This window comes from Coffea arabica, chromosome 8e, assembly GCF_036785885.1.
Source record: "Coffea arabica cultivar ET-39 chromosome 8e, Coffea Arabica ET-39 HiFi, whole genome shotgun sequence".
In the NCBI taxonomy this organism is placed as follows: Eukaryota; Viridiplantae; Streptophyta; class Magnoliopsida; order Gentianales; family Rubiaceae; genus Coffea; species Coffea arabica.
In genome coordinates this window covers 33,619,721-33,636,765 of record NC_092324.1, presented here as the reverse complement: position 1 = coordinate 33,636,765, position 17,045 = coordinate 33,619,721, and the positions used below count along the sequence as shown (strand labels likewise).

The following is a 17,045-nucleotide window of genomic DNA, read 5'->3' as shown; positions in this document are numbered from 1 at the left end:
AATTATACCCATTATCCAATTATAACCCATTTAAATCCCTCCAAGTTACCCATTTTGACATCTCTATTTAAAACATTGGTTTTGCTAGTATTATTTAAAACTTTTCTCATGAATGCTACTTTAGTGCATTTATTTTTGCCCAACACAATATGCACATAGGCCTTATTTGATAATTCAATTTAACACTTAAAGTTAATGGATTCAAATCTTAACATGTTCAGATGCATTTGATAATCAAAAATTAAACATTTGAATTAATTAAGTGGTACTGAATTTTCACGACAAAACTTTTTCTTAAAAATAAGCGATAACCAATTCATTTATCATTTAATGTGATATACAATTAAATGTCTTAGATTTAGTACTTAATAATTCAATAACCGATGATTCCACGTTGCACATATCATGCTGGAAGTTTGTTCATCTGGAAACAATTACTGAATGAAACCCTGTATAACTTCCCATACTTTGTCAATAAATCAGTTGCACTCTGCAATGATGTACAATTATCTGCGTATAATACCTCTATACTCTGTGGAAGTTCTGGAAGCATCTCAAGTCTCTTGCATCCAACTAATTCAAGGATTTGAAGGTGACTGAGGCTTTTGATACTTGCGGCACAAATACTGATAAAGTTGTTTTTGCCAAGATTTAATTCTATCAGGGAGCATAAGCTCCCCAAATCGCTAGGGAATCATCCGTCTAACAGATTGCAATCACTTAGATCTAGTTTTGCTAGGCAATTGAATCCTGAAACAGATGGAAGAATCAAGCCCCTTGAATGTTGACTTTTTTGACCTAGCAACCAAGAAGATGAGAATGCTCTCCATGTATGAGATGCCATTGCTCTACATCCTCTGAAAGATAAAGTTTTTAGGTTTTTCAAAAGTACGACAGAGGATGGTGGCTTGGAGATGGCAGTTTCATCAACATAAAGCTCTTCTAAGCTTAGTACATGCCCTAGCTCTTCTGGTAACTCGTCAAGTTTTGAGCAGCCAGAAAGAATACAAGATTTAAGACATTTCAATCTGCAAAGGCTACTTGGCAGACTTGTGAGAGTTTTACAGTAGCTTAGATTCAACAAAACAAGGCTTGTAAGGTGCTCAATTGATGGTGGTAGTTCTTTTATGGCAGTAGCTTCCAAATACACAGCTTTTCAATGATCCATAGCACCTAAGATTTTTGGAAATTCCCCAACTTTTGAACATCCTGAGAGAATCATTACTTCGAGACTTTCTAAGATAATTTGTTTTGGAAGGCTCCTAAGACTTGTGCAGTTCCTCAGATTGAATAGTTGGAGACTTTTCAGATAGCCAGCTGAAGGATGTATCTCAGTAAGACTTGAACAATCTTCAAGGATCAATCTCTCAAGATTAGGTATCCCTGTGAAATCTGGGGTCCTTATTAACTTCTGGGAATAGCTAAGGTTGATGTATTTCAATTTGTCCAGCAACTGTCAGAAGGTTTTTGGCAAAATGAAGAAATGGCAGGAAAAAGGGAAAAAGAAAAGACATCATATGGTTTCAAGCAAGATTCATTAGGAAACAACAATAAATCCCCTTCCATAATTGAATGACGTGGCTATACTGTAGATTGAGTCCTACAAGTTTTTCAGGTTGGAAACTCTCTGGAAGGGATTTTGAAGGGTATCCAAACTGGTTAAGCCACTATATCTCATTCGGTATGCAATTTGGGTAGCGCGAAACACAGGCATTATTTATTTTGAGTAGCCTTAGTTTCTTAAACTAAAAGGCAACAAAGATTCATGGGGGGCTAAAGTTAAAAAATAAAAAATTGTGGGTAAACATATAAATTTTAAAATCTAAGGGCCCAAATGCAAATTCTCGCAAAAAACACTTTTTTTTTACTAACCTTTTATTCATTTGCTACTCAAATTTAGGCTAATTTGACTACCAAAGTGATTTACAAATCTACAAACAAAAGATTATTCATACTAGTTTCTAAAGTTGTTAAATTATAATAAATTTACTTCAACCGCTAATTATACTTGAAAAGTTAGAATTAATTCACCAAAATACACATTAAAATCATAAAGAAAGGCCAGGACTCCAAAAATGAGAAATTATATCCATTTTTTGCAAATGTTGAGGCCCTGGCATAATTATGCAAAAGTTAGGGGACAAATTATTTTATGGACTTAGATGAAAATCAGTGAACATAAGAACACAATCAAATTTTTGAAAAATTAAAGAATGCCTCAAGCGGCATAAAATATCTAAAATTACATATTAAAAGAAATACAAAGGAAAGATAAAAACAAAAGCTTGGTCTATATTCTTTAATCCAACCGAGTTCCATAACAAATTTGGACATTTGGCTGAGGCATCTGATCCAAACAGAAATTACCTACGTGAGTCTAATACAATGAATGTAAGCCCAAATGAAATATACGAGTAAGTCCAACTCAAAACTAAAGTAATTAAATTTAAAAACTAAACAAGTATACACAAAACAAAAGAAAGGAAAATCCCTAGTTGTAATTTGATAATGGTTTACTTATTGACAGATAAAACTAGACAAAAATTAGCGTTGGCCCTATTGTTAATTTGAAATACTAAACCCTAAAACACTAAACCCTAACCCTAAAACCCTAAAATCCTAAAATCCTAAACCCTAAAATCCTAAACCCTAAAACCCTAACTCTAAAATCTTAACGCAAAAACCCTAACCCAAAAATCCTTAACCCTAACTTTAAAAACCAATTTCCGTAAAAACACTTTTTTTTTTTTTGCTAAAGTCAGTCGCTACTGTGCTGACTGTACATGGCAATGGCCTGCACAACTGCTGCCATATCTGGGAGTGTCAGCCGTTGCCGTGCTGACTGTGCAGGGCAACGGCCTACAAAATTCTGACTGGCACTGAAATTTGTGCAGCTCTTCTGACCAGCTGACAGCATCTGGTGGGCAGGGAAATTTCAGGTATAGTTTGAGAACTACATCTGGTCAGAGCTTCATTTGGCGGATGTTTTTTTTTTTTTTACGTATATTCTAAGAAATTAGCCGGCTGGTTCAGAACCTTTTTTTTTTCTCCGCTTTCCCAACCACACTAAGAAAATTGAATACTTGGAGGAAAAAAGTGTGTCTGTATCTATATATATATATAGTCTGCGGTGCTTGATTTGTGGATCAGAATCATGGGATTGGTCAAGTCAAACTCAGATCTAATTTCTTTTAGCCAAGATCATTAACACTTCACCTAAAACCACCAAATTGAGAGAGGAGTGGACCAGAAAAAGTTCGCCAACAAAAGGATCGATGTCCTAGAGGAAAAACGTACCAAACAAAAAACAAAATCTAATGCCTTATTACAATTAAAAAATCATAACCAAATAGCCAACCACTGGCCTAAAAAGAAAGGATGCTAGTTCAAATTTTTGAAGAACAAAGCTAGTGACTTTACCCATTGGCAGTTTTGGGAACATCCCAGCCAGAGATAGAAGAAGCTTCAGCAAGAGTTGCCCTCCACTTTTGAACCCTTTCCTTGTCCTCTGTTTCATCTTCATGTCTAACAAAAGCTTTACCAAAACTGCCTTTCTTTTTTTATCGGTACAGATGGATCCACATAGTAAAATACCAGCAGTCAATGATCTCTGCAAGCTCATCCAGACACCATGAAGAAGTAGCATAGCTTTCTGAGAAAATGGTAACTGCAATTCTTGACTCTCTAATAGCTTGGCATAATGCAGGTGAAATAGGTCTTCCTCTTTCAAGCTTTTCATCGTCTTTGAAGGTGTAAATTCCCTTTTGTTGCAGAGCACTGTAGAGGAGGTCGACAAAGCTCTTTCGGACATCTTCACCCCTAAAGCTCAAGAAAACATCAAAAGTCCATTTAGGAGTGGAAGCAGAAGAAGAAGAGGAGGCAACAATAATGTTTCTCATTTCTTGCTCAAGAAAACTTTGAAATTCCATTTAGGAGTGCTCGAAGTTGTTTGGAGAGGAATGATTTGAAAAAAAATAATTTGTTTTAATTGTAAACATAAATTTCAATATACTTTTTTATCTTTTTTTTACATCATATAAAATTATTATAATTATTTTAAATAAATATTTTAAATAATCTCCTGTGCAAAGGAGAAGCAAAAGCACCATTATCACCAACACAGTCATTAGAGCTCTACCACCGTTGCCGCCGCACAAGAAGCCATCAACGGTGGATCCTTAAAGCACGTATATCTCCACACCGGATCCAACAGCTGGGCTTCACCTCTAGGTGATTTATTCTCTCTCCGTGGACCCAGCTACTTGACTAAAAGGACAAAAGTACCCTTCGGCCCCTGGCTTCTCTAACCTGCCAGCGTCGATTGGCTCCGATCCAACGCCAAGCTGGACCATGTCCTCGCCCGAACCCGATAACCAGTCATGAACTTACTCAAATCCTCCAAGCTCCAATCTTCAAGGAAAGAGTCTGAAAACTTTCCTCGTAGTTGTCAATCTCCAAGTCCCCGGAAGGGACCCACCACAACGCAGTATTTTACTTCGCCACTAAGGAAGACGAAGGCCTCCAACCGGGCTCTCTCCTCTACCGATTCGTCCACGGCGACAATAACTTCCGGAACAGCCTGTTGAAGTTCTTGAATCGGATAGTCAAGGGGCTGTGGATTGTGAAAAGCCGCCGTCGGGAATTACGCCGCTTGTTTACTGGGAAAAGTGCTCAAGTGCAATTATTTTGTCAGTGATAATGACCTCCAAAAAGACGTGGATACCGGAAGCTCAGCGATCGTGAGCGCGATTTTGCACTTGGCATTGGGGTACGTCACGACGGTCACGATTGACATGGGGTTTTTGGTGGAGGCACATTCGGAAGATAAGTTGCCGAAGAAGTTGTTCGGGGTAATGGAGATGTCATCAGCTACTTACTAGGAGAATATTAGCAATGCGAAGTCGTTTAAGAGGGGGCTCCACAGTGGGCACCCGAATGGTCGTAATAGTAATAATAAGTGGAGTAAAAGTAAAGTGCAAGCTAACCAGGGCAGTAATAATTGAAATTTGGGCTACGTACGCTATTTGGGCTCCGAACACTTCCAGAGACAGAAGCGAGTTTATTTTTATAAAATAATAGTTTGATAGCGACAATAGCCCTAATGATATGCATATTTATACACTACAAAAGTTTAAACTAAAATGGAAACAAATAACATTGCAAACTTCTAAACAAACTCAACTATGTTTCTAGACACAATGATGATCTTTTTGACATAATTAATACTAGAGTAAATTATCTGGTTGGCCACTAAACTTTTACGATCGTTGAGTTTTGGTCACTCAACTATTAAAAGTCCCATTTTAGCCACTAAAATGTATAAAGTTAAGACACGAGGCCATTCTGTTAGATTTAGCCGTTAAGTTCTCTGATCTGTCTGTCCGCGCGATTTTCAAGACAAAAGAAAGGGTCAATATGGGAAGTTGAAAATAGCACTTGCACCTCTTGAAAAACAAAAAGTTTAGGAACTCTGAGCTTTCTCTCGAACAAACTGAAGCTCTCATCCTCACAATGGACCCAACAGCTGGCCTTCATTTGACATTAAAACTAAAGAACTAGTTGACCCAAAGGACGAGCTACTCTCTAATACCAACGATTCCGGCACAGCCCCACTGATTTCCTTAGCCTCAGCATCATTATTACTCATGCTTTTAGCTGGATTCTCCAAGGCTACATTACAATCCGATCTACCCAAAATATCCAAACCCATTAGTCCCTGACCCAAACCAGCAGCATCAGCAGACTGACCCCTCTGAACAATCTTCGTGTTATTTAGAGCATCAGAAAACCACGAGTCAGCTTTCGGATCAAGAAGCGTTGAACTTGAAGACTCTGGCTTTATGGGGAAGAGAAATAATCTGATGCAGGATGGTGTAGGGGACGTAACGGCGGAGATGCAGTCGTGCTCTTCCAGCATATTCTGGAGGTCGTCATCAGTGGTGACGGACATGAGTGAATCGAGGTCCTCGTTTGGGAGCTGGGACTTCAGATGAAACGGGCGGTTGCCGAAGAGGATCCGGGAGAGGTGGGTGGTAAGGGCGTAAATGGATAAGCAGTCCATGAACAAATTCATGAATCTTGCTCATGAACAAATTCGCCGATCTTGCTCCTTTTTTTTTTTGTTCCTTAATAATTAAATTTGGGCTAGCATAGATAGTAGATTGAAAACTGGATATCTCACTATTATCGATCGTCCCTCTTCTTCCTTTTTTTTTTAGTTTTTGGTTTTTGGAGTGCCGGTGGTTCATCTGCACTCCCTGTGTAGGTTATGGTTGAAAATTAGGTGGTGATAATGACTCAGCAGTCGACCCTGTGACACATCGCTATTGCCCAATTCTATTGAAATTAATTCAATTAGAAGACCAATCCATTGCCTTTCACTGCTTTGTTGTTGTCGTTGTAGCAACTACTACTAAATTATCCCTAACAAAGTGGTGTAGTACGGTGCTTGGACTAAATTATTCCTAAATTGACCCTTTCTTTTGTCTTGGAAATCGCGTAGACAGACAGATCAGAGAACTTAACGGCTAAATCTAACAGAATGGCCTCATGTCTTAACTTTATACATTTTAGTGGCCAAAACCAAACTTTTAATAGTTGAGTGACCAAAACTCAACGATCATAAAAGTTTAGTGACCAACCGGATAATTTGCTCTTAATACTAAGGGATAATTTCACAAACCTCCCCTGAGGTTTCTGACACTTGTACTGAGACCCCTCCAGATTTTAAAAATTTCACCTAGCTCCCTTGTTTTCAAATTTTGGTAACAATTCAGTCCAATTAGGATTAAAATATTACTATCATGATAGAGATGACATTTGTATTCTATGAATACCCTCTTCCTCCCTATATTAGTACAAGATTGCTTGTTAATAAAAAGCTAGAGATGATTATCAAAGTTGTAGTATGTTTTGTACCAGTTCTTTATAGGAAACATACCAATTCTTTATGGAAAAAATTGGTTAAATAGCACCTAAAGGAAAACTAGTATGTTTTGTATTTAACATAAATTAAATATGTGAAAGTTTAAAAAAAAAGAAAAGAAATTGCCCATAATGTACCAGCTCTTTATGGAAAACTGGCAGGTTTTATAATATGTTTTGTACCAGCTCTTTTTGGAAAACATACCAGCTCTTTATGAAAAAAATTGGTTAAATACAGCTCAAAAGAAAACTAGTATGTTTTGTATTTAACATAAATTAAATATGTGAAAGTTAAAAAAAAAAAAAAGAAATTACCCATAACATACCAACTCTATATGAGAAACTGACAGGTTTTATAGTATGCGTTGTACCAGCTCATTATAGGAAACATACCAGCTCTTTATGGGAAAAATTAGTTAAATAGCGCCAAAAGGAAAATTAGTATGTTTTGTATTTAACATAAATTAAATATGTGAAAGTTAAAAAAAAAAAAAGAAAAGAAATTGCCCATAACATGCCAGCTCGTTATGGAAAACTGGCAAGTTTTGTAGTATGTTTTGTACCAACTCTTTATGGGAAATATACCAGTTTTTTATGAAAAAAATTGATTAAATACCGCTTAAAGGAAAACTAGTATGTTTTGTATTTAACATATATTAAATATGTGAAAGTTTAAAAAAAAAAAAGAAATTGCCCATAACATACCAGGTCTTTATGGAAAATTGACAGGTTTTGTAGTATGTTTTGTACCAACTCTTTATGAGAAACATACCAGCTCTTTATGAAAAAAATTGGTTAAATAGCGACCAAAGGAAAACTATTATATTTTGTATTTAACATAAATTAAATATGTGAAAGTTAAAAAAAAATAAATTGTCCATAACATACCAACTCTTTATAGGAAACTGGCAGGTATTGTCATATGTTTTGCCTAGGAGTAATGGTTTTTTAATCACCTTTATTAGACATTAAATTTCGATTATTCTAGTTAAATGTAATTACCAACCTCCAGATGCTTTTGTCAATTTAGTTAACGTCAGTCATCTAAACTAGGGGTGGCAATTTTCGACACGACCTGAAAACACGACACGAATCTAACACGAAATTAGTGGGTTTGGGTTGAGGTTTCGGGAATTCGGGTCAGAATCGGGTTGGACCCGATGAACCCGAAAAGAAAACAGGTCGATTTCGGGTCAACCCGTGATAACCTGATATGACCCGATATGACCCGTTTACGAATTAAAAATAATTTAATAAACATAAAAATAATTTTATCTAACTAAACTAAGTTATTCTTTTTTCAAAGGCATTAATTACTTAATCATAAATGAATTTATTTAATTTGTGTGAAGTTGAAATTATTATATTTGGATAAATAATATATTATATTATTTTTTACTTTTATACTGTTTTAATTTATTTTATATTTTGTTTGGGATAAAACACTTTTACGGTGTTTAATTTATTTTAGATTTGGTTTGAAATTATTTATTTAAATTTTTATTACTTGATTATGTAATTAGTTTTGTGAGAAATTGATTTTATTAGAAATTACAGTGATAAATTAATAAATTAAAATTAAGTTTCGGGTCATTTCGGGTCGACCCGCCAACCCGTCAACCTGAAATTTTCGGGTTCGGGTCAGCATACCTGACCCGTCACGGGTTGGCGGGTCGGGTTCGGGTCAACAGATTTTCTGACGGGTTGACCCGAACCCGACCCGCCAACCTGATTTGGACCCGAATTACCACCCCTAATCTAAACCATCCTCTGAGGACCAATAGGTCATTTTAGCGCTCTGCATGTCAGCCATGGAACCCAATACTCTGCCAAGGGAGCTAAGTGAAATTTTTAAAACTTGGAGGGGCCTCAGTGCAAGTGTCAGAAACCTCAGGGGAGGTTTGTGAAATTATCCCTAAAACTAATAACTCAGGTGGTGATGTCATTATAGTATCGCATCCTCCTCTGCTTCCACGTACGCATTGTACATTAGCCATTAGGTTGGGAAGATCAGTCGCCACCGTGGGATATAGATGGACAGCGTTAACACGGACGGGTCTCCAAACTGAGGGGTCCCCAATCTGAGTCAATTCTGATGGAAAACTTGGCAAAGCTTCAAGACCTCTTCTTCTCCTCCTGTTGGATTTCAGTCTATTGACATTCACAATCACATTGGATGAGAATCTCCCTTCTCCCAACTCAGAGCTTTGTGGGATCATCAAAAGTTCGGAATTCTGCCTAACATCGTTCTCGTATACAAGACTGATTCCCCATTCTTTGAAAACCAAACATTCCTTAACATCAGCATGAGCAGACGCCTCAATGCAAGTCCAATCATTTGGGCTGCGTAACCTATTTGACCACAAAGATAGCAAAGACCTATCATACCCTCGTGTTGCCAACGCATGCGCATCCAAAATATTTTCAAATGGAAGATATCCTAGACAAGTATGTTCTGAATCAATGTTGTTGTCGGCCCCCACAAAAGCCATGGTGAATACGTAGCAAAAGCGATTCATCTCCTTATCTATGAGAGTAAACTGGACAGGAAAACCTGGAATTTTCTGTAGAAGCTCACGCCATTGTAATTCCAACAAAAATGGGGTCCTTATCAAATCAGAAACAACACAAACTGCGAATCCCATGAACTCATCGTTGTACCAATTTGGAGGAAGTTTAACTGTTATTGAAGGCCCTGAATTCCGGTTGGTGAACCAGGATGGAATGCTCCCTCCAGGAAGACAGACGCTAAAGCTACCACCTATAAGTGAAAATTTCTACACAGCAAGAAATTAGGCCTCTCTCTCAGTCACAAAACAAGAAGTTTTAGTTTGTGAAGCACATCTAAACTAGTAGTCCCTCCGTCTCAAAATGTTTTTTGGGCGCCAGGAGTTGTATGTATATTGTAAAAAAGAAAATACCTTTAGCATGTGGTTCCAAGTTGCATATATCATGCTGGAAGTTCGTTCATCCTGAAGCAGCTTAAAACAATTACTGAATGAAACCCTGTGTAACAACCCATGCTTTGTCAAATCAGTTGCACTCTGCAATGATGTACAATTATCTGCATACACTTCTTCTATACAAGGTGGAAGCTCTGGAAGTATCTCAAGTCTCTTGCAGCCAACTAATTCAAGGATTCGAAGGCGACTGAGGTTCTTGATACTTGCGGCAGAGATACTAGTAAAGTTGTTCTTGCCAAGATTTAATTCTACTAGGGAGGATAAGCTCCCTAAATCGCAAGGTAATCCTTTGTCTGACAGATTGCAATCACTAAGATCTAGTTTTGCTAGGGAATTTAATCCTGAAACAGATGGAAAAACCAAGCCAGTTGAATCTTGACTTTTTTGACCCAGCAACCAAGAGGGCAAGGATGCTCTACATTTATGAGATGCCATTGCTTTACATCCTCTGGAAGACAATGTTTTTAGGTTTTTCAAAAGTACGATAGAGGATGGTGGCTCAGAGATGGCAGTTTCATCAACATAAAGCTCTTCTAAGCTCAGTACATGTCCTAGCTCTTCTGGTAACCTGTCAAGTTTTGAGCAGCCAGAAAGAATAAGAGCTTCAAGACATTTCAATCTGCAGAGGCCACTTGGCAGACTTGTGAGACTTTCACAGTAGCTTAGATTCAACAAAACAAGGCTTGTTAGGTGCTCAATTGATGGTGGTAGTTCTTTTATGGCAGTAGCTTCCAAATACACCGCTTTTAAATGATCCATAGTACCCAAGATTTCTGGAAATTCTCCAACTTTTGAACATCCTGAGAGAATCATTACTTCGAGACTTTCCAAGATAATTTTTTTTGGAAGGCTCCTAAGATTTGTGCAATTCCTCAGATTGAATTTTTGGAGCCTTTTCAGATACCCAGCTGATGGATGTATCTCAGTAAGACTTGAACAGCCTTCAAGGATCAATCTCTCAAGATTACGTATCCCTGTGAAATCTGGCGTCCTTATAAACTTCTGGGAATAGCTCAGGTTGATGTATTTCAATTTGTCCAGCAACTGTCAAAGGTTTTTGGCAAAATGAAGAAAATGACACAAAAAGAAGGGGGGGGAGACATCATATAGGTTCAACAAAGATTCATCAGGAAACAACAATAAATCAGAGTTCAAGGTGGTACCTTTATCCCCTTCCATAGTTGTATGACACGGCTATATTGCAGCTTGAGTCCTATGAGTTTTTCAGGTTGGAAACTCTCTGGAAGGGATTTTGAAGGGTATCCATGCCAGTTAAGCCACCGTATCTCATTTGGTATGCAATTTGGGCAATAAGAAACACAAGCATTATTGATTTTGAGTAGCCTTAGTTTCTTCATCTTTTCAAACGCTTCATTCTTAATTACAACATCTTGCGGGGTAGGCAAGTCCAGCCACATGCCCACAATATTTTCTGTCGCCTGCCAGGAAACAGGTTACAAGGAGAAGAAGAAAAGGAGAAATTGCATAAACACATATTCGAGAAATATAATTGAAATATTCTTCAAGGTGGAATGAAATTAACTTAGAGGTGGAAGATTGCTAACCTTGTCTCTAGCCAAAACGTCACAAATTTCCTCTGCTACCCAGAGCCTGCTGTGCTTTCCTGGCTCATCTGGAGCCTTTTCACGAACAATATTCCAACCCATTTCTTGTATTAAACAATGCATCAGAATCCTTCCTCTGGAAAGAGTTATCAGAGATTTCTGGATGAGAACATTTATGTGTATATCAGGACAGAAATTGAAACTATCAAGTACTCTTCTGATGTAGTCTTTCTTCTTCCCTTCAAAGAAACATGCAATATCCAAGAAAATTTCTTTTTCAACTTCTTTGAGTCCATTAAAACTTACTTTGAGCTTTTCCATAATTTCATCTTCTGGAATTCTTTTTAACCTTTCCACTTCACTTCTCCATTCAGCCATCTCTCTACCATACAGAAAGCTACCTAAAACTTTTAGAGCTAAGGGAAGGCAACCTGCATAATGCACTATTTCAATCGAAAGCTCCTCATAATCTTTTGCAGGATAGTCCTTCTTAAAAGCATGCCAACTAAACAGCTGATTAGCTTCATATTCATTCAACACCTCCATTTTGTGCATTTTATCTACTCCATGTGTAACAAGCAAATGCTTATTTTTTGTGGTTATGATAATTCTACTACCATCACCGAACCATTCATGCATTCCAGCTAAAGCATCTAATTGACTTAGGTGGTCAACATCATCAAGAACAATAAGGACTTTTTTACAGCATAGTCTTGTCTGAATCATCTTTGACCCTTCAAGAACACTGCTGATTCTCAAATCTTTCAAGCAAAGGATTTTTAAAAGAATCTCCTCTTGCAAATTTTTCAGACTTTCTGATTGTTTTCTGACATCTTCGAGAAAGATAGCACCTTCAAAATGAGTGGATATTCGGTTAAAAACAGCCCATGCTATGGTTGTTTTACCTATTCCACTCATTCCCCAAATCCCTATAAACTGAACCTTACCAGACCCCAAATTCAGCAATGCATTTACTCTCTGAACTCGAGAATCAATACCAACTTGGTTTTTTGCTTCAATTGCGACAACTCTCTCCAATTTAGCCACAACATATTCAACAATTTCTTGGATGCATTTAGACTCATGCCTATCCATGAAAAAAGAAAAATAAAAGGTAAGAAAAAATCATGCACGAGGAGATGCATTTGTTAACCATATTCTCAAAATAGATAGATCTAACAAATGCTAATTTTGAAAAAAACACTAATAAATGCTTCTACAAAACAGATGCCTCAATATGATAGTTAGATACTTCAATGGGATATATGCTGCAGTATTGAACAACATCATTGTCTGTCTTCACCTCTATGTTCTCAATATTGGATTTTTGATACAATATGTTGGCCTCGGAACCACAAGTATTGAGGATGTTACTAGTAAAATAGCAGTACATGGAAAGCAGAAAAATATGTTCCTTGGGAAATTGATAAACATATGGACACATATCATCGAGACAAAGACTACTAAGGGTGGTATTAAAGTAACAGAACTGCAACTGCCAAATGAGAAGAGGTGACAAGACGAAATTTCAGAAAGGAAGACTAATCAAAAAAATGTGTGGGAAACATGTCAAATGCAGAAGAAATGATAGCATGGATAAAACCTTTCCAAAAGTGAGAACTCATGGGAAAGAAACATTCACAAAGACAACATATATGTACTGATAGAAACCAATAGTTTTTTACTTATTCATTATGGACTGGTTTAGTGGTCAAATATGCTCTTGTTATTCACTATGGGTGACTTACTAAGTTCTTAAAAACAATTTCATGTAGTTAAATGAGAAGGATTCGATTTATTTGAATCCTAAGTTTGACATGATATGATAACAGGACTTGAGTCACCTGGTTGCTACTTAGCTTCTTTTGTGTACTATCAACTCCTCATAGGAATGCAGACATCAATGAAAGTACAGAAAAAGTTAAGGTCGGAATTTGTTATTTCTTCATTTCTGTTTCATAATCTTATACGCATCTAATCAGAAAGAAATGACATGAAGTCAATAATTGGATTGCAAGCATGTAATGAAGGATCCTTCTTAGAATAAACTCAAGAATCAATGGGAAGGATCCTTCTAAAACTAAACTGAAAAGTTGAAAAGAACACTAGCCAAATTCTGCCGGAGTGAAAGCATGAATATATTCACATGATACATATCTAATTTTGATTATATGCAAAGCTAAAGCTTGGAACAACATGTCAGCTTAAAATGCAAGCTAAAAAAGGGATACATTTAATTTTTTTTAAAAAATGATAATAAAACAATAATTTTGCTCCGTTCATTGAGAATGTTAAACTGATGGCAATTTTATTGACACACATCCCACAAAATACAAAATGACGTGCTGCAGAAATTCAGGTGTGACAAGCAAGTATAGAGTACGTTCTCTGAAAACGTGCTAATGCATGTACCAAAAATTCAACCAAAAAAAACACAGCTTTGGCAAAATTTCAGGCGTTAGACGATTCAGGGTAATAGATTATACTTATGACGAAAACCATAAACAATCATCCAAGCCTCTGAGCTCCATTACCAGTAGTTTGCATAAAAACAGGTGATCAATTTCAAGTTGAACCCTCAAAATTGATCTAGCAACAATTGAAAAGACAAGCTACCAAACATTTTTGTGTGGTCGTCACTATTCTTTATTACTGAATTCTCTGTATAATTTTGTCTTTCTTTGAATAACACATTGCTTTGATAGAGAAATCGATGTAGTTATTTATCGGTTAATGGTTCAGAATCCTTTTTTCTGCCCTTCCCCAGCCCCTCCAATAAAACTGAGTACTAGAGGAAAACAGTCAAGAAATAAATTACAAATAACCTCAGAGGTGCTTGATTGGTACTTCAGTATCAGGATTGGTGTCATGGGATTGGTCAAGTCAACCTCAGATCTAATTTCTTTTAGCCAAGATCATTAACAATCCTCCTAAAACCGCCAAATTGTTAGAGTAGCGCACCAAGAAAAGGATCGATAACCCCTAGGAAAACAAATACAGAGAGAGAGAGAGAGAGAGAGAGAGAGAGAAGCTGACAGCTTATTACAATTCAAAAATGATACTTAACCGAATAGCCAACTATTTGCCCAAAAAGAAGGGATGCTAGTTCATATTTTTAAAGATCAGAGTCGGTGAATTTACCCATCAGCAGTGTTGGGAACATCCCAGCCAGAGATAGAAGCAGCTTCAGTAAGAGGTGCTCTCCACTTTTGAATCCTTTCCTTGTCCTCTATTTCGTCTTCATGTTTGACAAAAGCTCGATCAAAGCTGCCTTTCTGTCTCCGTACCACAGATGGATCCACGTAATAAAAAACCGGCAGAACAGTTTGTCCCAACACATGCTTGCAGTCAATGATCTCTGCGAGCTCATCTAAACACCATGAAGAAGTGGCATAGTTTTCGGAGAATATTATAACTGCAATTCTTGACTCTTTAATAGCTTGGAGTAGTGCAGGTGAAATGGATCTTCCTCTTTCAAGCTTTTCATCGTCTTTGAAGGTGTAAATTCCCTTTTTTTGCAGAGCACTGTAGAGGAAGTCGACAAAGCTCTTTCGGACATCTTCACCCCTAAAGCTCAAGAAAACATCATAAGTCCATTTAGGAGTGGAAGCAGAAAAAGAAGAAGAAGAGGCAATGTTTCTCATTTCATGCCCAAAAAAACTTCGCAAGTCCACTTAGGAGTGGACGTAGAAGAAGAAAAAGAGGGCGATTTTTACCATTTTTTTTTAGGGAAAATCGTAAATTTAATTCCTAAATTTTTTTTTTTGTCGATTTAGTTCCTATATATTATTTATAGCCAATTTAATCCTTAAACTTATATTTCGGTTTCAATCAAGGAGCTTAGCGGCGGCGCCACCGCATAATTTCCATCGGCTTCCCAATTGAGCAACCCATAAGGGTATTTTAGGGACTTCCATTGTGGAGCCTTACCAAAATTAAAAAAAAAATGTGCAATCTTGCCGTTTCAGTGGGTAATGGTGGTTACTCCACCAATCTCCCGCCGGACAGGTTACTCCACCAATTTTTGTTTCTAGGATTATATCCTCCGTAAACTCCACTATTCGATTTCAAATTGACATCGTCACTGCCATAGTTATTTCTCCGTTGATTCTGATTCCGGATGGTCACGATCGGCGTCGTGGTAGTGACTCCATTGGCAGAGCCATAGCTGTTCCGCCGGAGAAGAAGATGGTTCGGATCGGATTTGGGATCAGAATAATCGAATGGTCGAATATCCTTGGCCCTTGATTTGATGGATTGGGACTTGAAAGCGGAATCGTGGCAGGAGTCAGGAAGAAAGATTCGAAGGGCGAGAGAGGTCATGGGGTCGATGTGGATGTCCTTGGTGGCAACTCCGTCAGTGAATGAAGGATTGGCGGCAGCAATGGACTCCTCACGAGGACGAGAGGTGAATGATATAAATCAGTGTCATTGATGGCAAGTAACTCAGCTTTCTTACAGCCACAATTGTATCCATATCTAATTGCAACTGCTCCGATATACAAACCAATCCCAAAAATAGATTTTTCCATCTCCAAGGTCTCCCGGCGCAGTTTGATGGAGTCCAAATGAAGAATCTTTCCTCCTAGCCACAGCCTCACAAGTCCTTCTGCCCTGCCAAGCTCATTGCCAGTTTTCAAGGTTTTAGCAGTTATTCTAAAAAAGGGTCCTAAACTTTGGAGGTGGAGGTCCAGATTTTGCCTTTTTGATGCTTCAATGATGTCAGCCATGGTTGGTAAAGCTGCGTTAGCAGTAGGGGCGATGTTTACCCCATCAAGAAAATTGTCCTCTCTCTCAGTTTTGAGGAGGGAAGCTGAACAGAATTTGGAGGAAACTGCTGCATTAGGAGATGAAGCGAATAAAGAAATGGAGTGGGTTCTCAAGGTGGGTGCTTCCAGATGAGGAATATAAGTCGGAAAATTCTTCATAGCCTGTGTTAAAACCATAGCTGCCAAAAAAGGAAAATGAGAGGCAAAAGGATGTTGTGTCACCCGTCCGGTGGGAGATTGGTGGAGTAACCACCATTACCCACTGAAACGGCAAGATTGCACCTTTTTTTTAATTTTGGTTAAGGCTCCACAATGGAAGTCCCTAAAATACCCCTTATGGGTTGCTCGATTGGGAAGCCGATGGAAATTATGCGGTGGCGCCGCCGCTAAACTCCTTGATTGGAATCGAAATATAAGTTTAAGGATTAAATTGGCTATAAATAATGTATAGGGACTAAATCGACAGAAAAAAAAATTTAGGGACTAAATTGGCGATTTTCCCTTCTTTTTACGCAGTATGCACTATGCGGTACAACAATGGACTGTAGATGTGGGGTAGAAACTAGATAGTTCAATGAAATGAACCAGAAAGTCAATAAATCTTCTTCCGTTTGCAATTTTGCTGTATCCTAAAATCAGTTGCTCGTAACCTTTTCTTGTCTTTGTTGCATTTTTTGGAGTCTTTCTTAATGTAAGGGGAGTGACTAAAGTAACCTGTCAATGTCAACTTTTGCCAACACGGATACCTCTACTTATCAAGTGTAGATCGCCCTAAATTTTAATTCCTTGAGAAAAATGCAGTTTTAGTGCCTAAACTATGACGC

General features: G+C 37.7%; 3 protein-coding genes and 1 pseudogene across 3 annotated transcripts; 1 reads left to right on the top strand and 3 right to left on the bottom strand.

Annotated features, from left to right (window-relative positions):
* Positions 1-403: 403 nt before the first annotated feature.
* On the bottom strand, positions 404-3,899 carry LOC140012737 (uncharacterized). The gene is made up of 7 exons (XM_072061029.1): positions 3,595-3,899; positions 3,421-3,546; positions 2,784-2,879; positions 2,218-2,236; positions 1,550-1,655; positions 708-1,137; positions 404-626 (listed from the first exon to the last, which is right to left on the bottom strand). The coding sequence occupies exons 1-7, from the start codon at positions 3,897-3,899 to the stop codon at positions 404-406; spliced, it is 1,305 nt and encodes a 434-aa protein (XP_071917130.1).
* Positions 3,900-4,136: 237 nt separating this feature from the next.
* Positions 4,137-4,880, top strand: LOC113704689 (protein ENHANCED DISEASE RESISTANCE 2-like; annotated as a pseudogene).
* Positions 4,881-5,506: 626 nt separating this feature from the next.
* LOC140012736 (protein PAL OF QUIRKY-like) lies at positions 5,507-6,061 on the bottom strand. Its single transcript, XM_072061028.1, has one exon. The coding sequence runs from the start codon at positions 6,059-6,061 to the stop codon at positions 5,507-5,509; it is 555 nt and encodes a 184-aa protein (XP_071917129.1).
* A 2,616-nt stretch (positions 6,062-8,677) lies between these two features.
* On the bottom strand, positions 8,678-15,107 carry LOC113704688 (TMV resistance protein N). Its single transcript, XM_072061027.1, has 6 exons — positions 14,594-15,107; positions 11,453-12,539; positions 11,051-11,326; positions 9,775-10,931; positions 8,904-9,678; positions 8,678-8,722 (listed from the first exon to the last, which is right to left on the bottom strand). The coding sequence occupies exons 1-6, from the start codon at positions 15,094-15,096 to the stop codon at positions 8,678-8,680; spliced, it is 3,843 nt and encodes a 1,280-aa protein (XP_071917128.1). The 5' UTR covers positions 15,097-15,107.
* Between the last annotated feature and the right edge of the window lie 1,938 nt (positions 15,108-17,045).